At 32.1% G+C, this 8,313-nt stretch overlaps 1 protein-coding gene across 1 annotated transcript; it reads left to right on the top strand.

Moving 5' to 3' along the window:
* Positions 1–345: 345 nt before the first annotated feature.
* LOC107491118 (uncharacterized) lies at positions 346–6,332 on the top strand. The gene is made up of 13 exons (XM_016111885.3): positions 346–405; positions 631–759; positions 1,006–1,200; positions 1,620–1,667; positions 1,751–1,879; positions 2,619–2,743; positions 3,467–3,577; positions 3,886–3,994; positions 4,264–4,382; positions 4,847–5,000; positions 5,608–5,752; positions 5,925–5,993; positions 6,075–6,332. Exons 1-12 carry the CDS (start codon positions 346–348, stop codon positions 5,987–5,989), a joined length of 1,389 nt encoding a protein of 462 aa, XP_015967371.2. The 3' UTR covers positions 5,990–5,993; positions 6,075–6,332.
* The last annotated feature ends 1,981 nt before the right edge of the window (positions 6,333–8,313 follow it).

Here is an 8,313-nt window from a genome sequence, read left to right on the forward strand (position 1 = left end):
TTGTACTCATAGATTTCCTTTTAGAAGATGCATAACTATTTATTTAATTTAAAATATCTTTTTGAAAAATATGTAATAAATAAATAGTTGTGTATATAATTTATGAAATGTGAAGCACGCATAAATCATGCTAACGAAGCACAGAAGAATATTTCCCTAATCCACTCTAGGAGCCTCACATAGTCAGAGTGAGAAGAAAAGAAAAGAAGGGAAAAGAAAGAAAGTGCACCCACCACCGGTTTATCCTAGTAAGCGATGAGTGAAGGTGACATAACGTGCAACCTATAACAACATCCAAACGCTTCTGAATCACAAAAACAAAAAGCCTTGCAACCCAAATATGGCATGCCACTGACATACATTGAGATATCTCAATTTGTGTTCGAGCTGCCAATCTCTGATACCGTATGCTTATACAGTATACTATACAAGAACAACGAATATATATACATATATGCAGCAGAAGAGAAGAGAAGAGAAATAGTTAGCTAAGTGAGTGAGTGATGTTTCCCCCTGTCGATATCAACGACATAAGAGAGAAGCTCTCCTACCAGTTTCGCCCTTTGCAACGGTCCTGTAGCGTAGTCTACTTGTTTATTCATTGAATTGCGAGTGGTTTTGAATTGGTAGGTGTTTCAAGTGAGAGTGAATTTCGAGAGGGATGTGCAGAAGCGAGAAGCATTGTGGGAAAGGCAGCACGAGCTCGCTGCTGACAAGGTTTACGCCATGTGTGCCGACCTCGGTGGTTTCTTCCTCAAGGTTTTCTTTCCCCTTTCAGATTATTTTCTCAATCACATTTTAGTTACTGTGAATAGTTGTATTTTAGTTTGGATTTCGCATTTTTGTTCAATTGGTTTACATTGTCCTTGGAAAAATTATGGACCAGCTTTGAATTTTTGGCTTACTTTTATGACTTGCATTTTCAGCTGGTGTTTTTAAGTTTCGATTATGATTGGTGTGCTCATGATGTTGTATCTTTGATTTGAACATAACATTGTGGAACAGATCGCACAAATTTTAGGGAAGCCTGACCTAGCCCCGGCTGCGTGGGTGAGAAGGCTTGTCACGCTGTGTGATCAGGCTCCTGCGACCCCATTTCAAACTGTAAAGTTGATACTGGAGAATGAGCTAGGACAGGGTATTGACGATGTGTTTGATAGATTTGATATGGAACCCCTTGGTTCTGCTTCGATTGCTCAGGTCGGTGTGAAATTTCTGTTCTGCTGTCTCAGCAATGCCCTCAAGAACACATGCTTATGCTTCTGATTGTGCTGATATGATATATTAGGATATCAGTAACGGATTGTTATTTATGATCCTATCAACATTTCTTAGATTTTTCCTTGATACTTGCTCTTAAGTTACTCGTGCATGTTTTATGTTGAATCACTGTTTTATCTTGGAATTTAAAGAAGTCCTGTTGCGTGCTATTTCTTAAAAATTTTCCCTCTTACGCATGTTTATTCTTTAAGGGTGGGCCTTAGAGTAATGTTATGGTTGTTATGCCAAAGCAATTCATTCTGTTTGGTGATAACTCGGAATAAGTATATTTTGACAGACCTATATTCTTATGAACATTCAGTACCATGTTTCTGACAAATCCATTTTTCTCATACAAGGTTCATAAAGCAAGACTGAGAGGGGATAAAAGTGATGTTGTTGTCAAGGTAATTGAGGTTGATAAGTGATTAGTCTTGTGACCTCATGACACCACTAAACTTCTGATTCTGATTTCTTTAGCATATAATAGGTTCAACATCCTGGCGTTCAGGATCTGATGATGACAGATCTCCGTAACTTGCAAGCTTTCGCTCTGTACATGCAAAAGACAGATATCAAATTTGATCTATATTCGGTGACAAAGGAAATGGAAAAACAGGTGCCCGTTATTTGCTTGCTAGATTTGTTCGTTAGCTTTATTATACTACATGGATTATTTGATAATTAATGCATGCCTTTTTTCCCCTATTTTGTTTTATTGGTTTGTTAATTAGTAGGATTCTTATCAAAGGACAGAACTTACTCGCATTTTTCCCCAGTTGCCGATTAAATAGAAGTTCCTATTAAGAATAAACTTTATTAGGTACTTTTATTATATAGAAAGCGATTGATGGATGGGTTGTGTATGCAATTCATAATAGAAACATGCTGGGGAGTATATTATATAATCGAGTGGTTAGGAAGTTTCTGTCATATCTGACTTCATGCAGCTTATTTGTTTCTTGTACTCTTATGAGTCATGTATCAGCAACTTTTATCGGAATACAATATATTATCACTCTCACAAGTAGCATTTTGTGATTAAATCTCGACTGAGTGTTTATGCCAGAGTGAAGTTCGTTGAACTGTTGACAACTTCTTGAACTTAAATCTGACATAACTTGGTTAAAAATATTAGTTGCATAGTGTTACTAATGAGATTTATGAACGAAAAACCAGTGCAGTATTTAGCTGGATCTTATTTGTTTTTGCTGCATATATTAACAAAGGCCCTTTTTTTTTTTTTTTTTTTTTATGTAGTTTCTTTATCTCACTTGTAATAACTCAGTGATGTTAATGTTAAGGTTCTTCCTACAACCTACTATGACTTGTTCTAATGAAAATATGTGACATTCTAGATTGGCTATGAATTTGATTTCAAGAGGGAAGCTGCTGCGATGGAATGTATTAGAAAGTTCTTGTATCAAAATAACAGAAGGGCTCCTGTTTTGGTTCCACGGGTAATACGAGATATGGTTACTAGGTATGTTATGCAGCAAAAAGGATTTTTGATAATCTGCTTCGAAATATTAATAATGAACTAGATTGGTAACTTATTGTATTATTTTGAAGAGATGTCACCCGTATATTGTTTTCAAATGTCTTGGTGCTTGCAGCATTAACTTATGTTATCTAATAAAATGAGTTTTTGAGGTAAACTAGCTTTTCTGATTGGATAAATTAAGTAATATTATGTAGACAAAACCCTATGTATTATTCACAGCACTTTCCTGCACCCTATATAGTTCTAACTGCCTCATTCCCTTTGCTAACTTAGCTGTGTTGTTCACAAATATTATCCTCCCACTATTCCTTATTGCTATCTGTCTATTTCTCCATTTTCCCTTTCTTGCTGCACTATGATATTGGTAACATAGGTTTCTTACACATTAACAATAAAATAATCTAAGAGTTTGAATGTTAGAGCACTAGTATTTTGTGCATATAGTTGTGAGGATTGTGCTTTGAGAATCAAGCACAGTAAATTTTATGGTTGCTATACCATGCATGGTATGTTATGAAATGCCTCTTTGTTGTTAAAAACTAGGATGAAGTGAAAAGAACGACGAACATAAGAAATCCCGTATGGCAAAATAGTTGCTGTTACATATTTGATAATCTTCAAATGACCAAGAAAGCTATGATCCATGCGTATTTTGTTAGTGTTAACTTCTTTTGGTTATGTTATGCTTCCTTGATTGTACAGGAGGGTACTGGTGATGGAGTTTATTGATGGGATTCCAATAATGAACCTTGGTGATGAAATAGCAAAGAGAGGCATAAACCCTCGTGGTAGGGCAGCAGCAGCAGCAAAGCAGTAAGCTTCTCAGCTATCCTATATGAATCTACTATATCACAATATTGCCTTAAATAATACTTATATATAACCTAAATTCTGAATTTTGATATTCTTGTCACTTGTTCAACTTCGAATATATTTCATTCATGTCCATAATTTTTGGGAGGATATAGATGAGAGAATCAGGAGCATAGAGGGGATGGTGAAGTTTTAATAAATAGGAACATTAGCTCTTCTTCTTAGAGATTCTGAATGTGGATAATTCTTCATTCTGATGCACGTAGTTCTATGCATATCACACTATTAACTATGCTGTAAAAGTGCAGGAAGATTCTTCAAAGCTTGACTCTAGCTTATGGTCAAATGATATTGAAAAGTGGATTCTTCCATGCAGATCCTCACCCAGGAAATATCCTGATTTGTAAAGGATCAGAGGCAAGTCAGCTGCCATATATGTATATATATTCTTGTATGTTCTTAAATGTTTCTTTATCTAAATATGCTCATATCTTTGAAATGTGATCTTTCTAGTTAAAATAGTCACTTTCTTTCATTAAGTAAAAACTCAACCAATTCGACCTTCATCAAGATATTAAATATGGAAATGACTTCTGTATGATATTGAAAATTAGTTTCAAAACTTGATGCCCTAATATAAATTTATATCTTGTAAATTCCCTAATGTTTGCATTTCCTGTAGTCAGGTTGGCTTGCTGGACTATGGGCAGGTGAAGGATCTCCCAGAACCATTGAGGCTTGGTTATGCTAATCTAGTTCTTGCAATTGCTGATGGTGACCAATTGAGAGCTGCAAAAAGCTATAGGTATTGAAGTATATATTTAAGTCTCGTCTACTGTTGTTTGTTGAAAATAAGAACAAATGAACACAAGATAATGAGTTTGATAAGCCTTGATATGTGGAGTATGAAGCACAAAAGTGAGATAGATAAGATAGGGGGAAAGGAAGTCTAAAGTAATTAATTCTTTGTTAGTAAAATCAGATTTGATGACCCTAACTAGTCTTTTTATTGAGAAAATTTCTAAATTTGTCATCATGCAAAGTTAAAAGAAACTGTCACTTGAATCTCAATTTAGCTCAACAAAATTGGTAGATTTTTATCACAACATCATGTCCATGACATTTTATATGCTTTGGCACATACAGAGATCATTGTAGGACAGATGTCTCTTTTTAAGTTAACTTCCTGATTTTGAAATGAAAATGTCAACAATTTATGTTATGTTCAATTTTGTAGATCTAAATACTCGTTTTAATATTACTTTATAGGGAGCTTGGTATAGAAACCATTAGCAATTGTGAAAATGAGCAACAAGAATTGTTTAGACTAGCAACGACGATGTTTGATACAAAATTGCCTCCTGGGGTCACAATGCTGCAACCTTTCTCAGAGGAGTCTTCAATAAAGAAAATCGGGGTTCAAGTATGTTTTCGAGTCCAAATATTTATTTGTTTGTTCCTCCTTATGTATTAGTAAGAATGCTACTAAATTCGTGTGTTAAGATGCTTTTATTGTGAGAAACAATTTGGTTTTATTAATCAGGGTAAGGTCACTGTATAACATGTCAGATAATTTGATTACACTAGTCTAAGGAGAGATGAAGTGTTAGAAGCCGGATTTAGAGCCATTAGTTTGAGATGCAGCAGGTGTCAGTTATTGATAAAAATAAAACTTAATTCCAGGATAACTAAAGTTTAAAGGGAAAATGGGGGCAAATTTTAATGGGTTTTAGGCAGGACCAAAAACTCCTGGTTGGCTAGCTCCTCGCATGATGAGTCTTTTTTCCTTTATATAGATCATAATGTCATATCTTTGAATGTTACACTATGTACGAGATGGAAAATTCCAATCCTTTTATAATGTTGGTGGCAAAATCTTTTTCAGTTTTTAGTTCCTGGTCGTTAAATTTGGGAGAATATGTTTTCAGCTTTTATTGTAACAGAACAAGGTGGAGATAACTTCTTAATATTCTATGCTTCTACTTTCCCTAACTAAATTTCCTAAAATTGTTTGTGGCTGGTTATGCTAGTCTTTCCCAGAAGAACTGTTTTCGGTACTTCGGACAGTGCATCTATTGAGGGGACTTAGTGTTGGACTGGGAATCAATTATTCTTGTGCAGAACAGTGGCGACCCATTGCAGAAGAAGCTTTATTTCAGGCGGGAAGACTTCAAGGTGTCACCATAAGACTTCAAGCTTTATTAACGCTTTGAAAAATAGATGGCAATAAACATTATGCAGTCCTTACATCTTTGGTTGTTTCTGTTGTTTCTTTGTGAATTTTAGATGTCCCAACATCCCGCTAAACCAGCTAATATCTGATTCCAAGCTCTTGGCTTTCTTACAGGCAAGGATGTTAAGCCCAGGCCTAAACAACGCCGTTCGTGGAGAAGATTATTTTCGAGAGGCTAAATAGGTAGGTTTTGATCAAAGCTACTTGCATCTTCTTTCTTGGTAAATTGCCAATTATTTAAGTTCAATTTTTCATATTTCACAGTTGACATTGATGGTTACCGATGATCCGTATTTTATCACTAGGATTTTGGGTGGCGGTACCTTGCAGGTTCTTTTAGAATTTTTTTTTTTAATTTTTGGATTGTGCCGTTTTCTTCTATTTCTTTATTATTATTATTATTTTTTTTACAAGATTAACTCCATCACGATTTATTTTTAGTCTGCTCTCTCTGTCTCAAAATAATCAATGTATTTGATTACAATTTATCATAATAAGATTTTGTGGTGCCTTGGAGGGTATTCTTTTAAATTTTGTTATTTTGGAATTGTACCTTTTATTTTCATGGGATTAATTGCATCACCAACCATCTATAATTTACTCTATTTGAAATAGTTGTACATTGACCAAATTGGTGCATTCATAGCAAACTAAGAGAGTAATATAGTTCCTCAACACGGTGTATATGTGATGGAAGGCACCATCTCAAACGGGAGGAGGGAGCCTGTTATTGAGGAAGTTCCCTAACAATGCGGTCTTGGGGAGTGTCTTCTATACACCCTCTCTGCTATGATGACACGACTGATTCTTTCAAACAGTGGATCTAGAAATTTTAAGTTGTGGGGATAAATATATAATATACTAGTATTTTTATCCGTAATAACATTATAGAAATATAAATTTTTTAAAATTATGTCGGTTTTGTCTTGACATTATAGATTATGGTACAAAAGATTTATAAAATTACTTTTATAAAAAAATCGTAGGGAATAAAAGTCCTGTCGACTAAAAAAAAAAAACGGAATTTTTGTAGATAAAAAAAGTCAAATAACAAGATTTTTAATTATTATTTTCATGTGAAAGAGTTTAATTTTTTACTAATAATTAATTTTAACATTTGTTATCTAAAATTTGAAAGAATTTAATGTGTATGCTTTTATATGTATTTAGGTGTTAAGTTTGTTGTACAAATAGAAATAATTAATTTTTATACTTGCTATTTAAAAATAATATTTTTTCTCTTTATGTATATAAAAATATAATTAAATATTAGCATAAAAAATTTATACTGATAGTTATAAAATTAATTTAATTATTTTTAAAAAAAATAATTGAATCTTGATAACTTTTAATCACAACATTAGTATTCTCGCTAAATTATATATAATAAATATTTAAAAAAAAAGAAGTGAAAATATAGATTAGAAAGATAAACAGTAAAATTTTAAAATTAAGTAAAAAATATGCATATAATAATATCTTTTATTTGAATTACATTATGTTGTTAATTTTATTTTTTTAGAAAAGAAAGATAAAGAAAAATAGAGAATGAGAGAAAATATAAAGAAAGATAAAGAAGAAGGAGAGAGGGAGTTTGTTAATTTTGGAAGAAAAATTTTTTATTTTACTTGTAATGAAAAATATCTAATAACATATTTTGATTTGTCAATTTATTAATATAAATTATAAATTATATATAGACTTATAGAGTGGGAAGGATAGAGAGAAATAGAAAAAGGAGAGAGGTAGATAAGAGAATGTACGAAGAAAGTATATTAATTTTGGAAGGAAATGTTTCATCTCAATTTTAATAAGAGAGTGTCATGTGACACATTTTACTTATTAAATTAGTTAGTAATATGCATATAATAATATCTTTTATTTGAATTACATTATGTTGTTAATTTTATTTTTTGTAGAAAAGAAAGATAGAGAAAAATAGAGAATGAGAGAAAATATAAAGAAAGATAAAGAAGAAGGAGAGAGGGAGTTTGTTAATTTTGGAAGAAAAATTTTTTATTTTACTTGTAATGAAAAATATCTAATGACATATTTTGATTTGTCAATTTACTAATATAAATTATAAATTATATATAGACTTATAGAGTGGGAAGGATAGAGAGAAATAGAAAAATGAGAGAGGTAGATAAGAGAATGTACGAAGAGAGTATATTAATTTTGGAAGGAAATGTTTCATCTCAATTTTATTAAGAGAGTGTCATGTGACACATTTTAGTTATTAAATTAGTTAGTAATATATAATATATAATATAGCTATATTTCTATTTTAATATTTTAATATTAATTTGAATGCAATTAGAGAATGTGATGTTGCACATTTGATTGTCAAATTTATAATTAGTCATTGATAATGATATATAGGAGAGATAGAATAGTGAAGGAATAGAAGAGATAGAGAAAGGGAGAGGGAGAAGGGGAGAACTCTTTAATTTTGAAAAAAAAATATTTATTTTCAATTGTAATGAAAAAATGATATGTGACA

Source organism: Arachis duranensis, chromosome 1 (genome assembly GCF_000817695.3).
Source record: "Arachis duranensis cultivar V14167 chromosome 1, aradu.V14167.gnm2.J7QH, whole genome shotgun sequence".
Lineage (NCBI taxonomy): Eukaryota > Viridiplantae > Streptophyta > Magnoliopsida > Fabales > Fabaceae > Arachis > Arachis duranensis.

Excerpts from the sequence above, each read along its gene's own strand:
- LOC107491118 (XM_016111885.3), top strand. The coding sequence starts at position 346 with ATGCCACTGACATACATTGAGATATCTCAATTTGTGTTCGAGCTGCCA. Across the intron at positions 1,201-1,619 it reads GTTCTGCTTCGATTGCTCAG|GTTCATAAAGCAAGACTGAG; the intron begins GTCGGTGTGAAA and ends TTCTCATACAAG. Across the intron at positions 1,668-1,750 it reads AAAGTGATGTTGTTGTCAAG|GTTCAACATCCTGGCGTTCA; the intron begins GTAATTGAGGTT and ends AGCATATAATAG.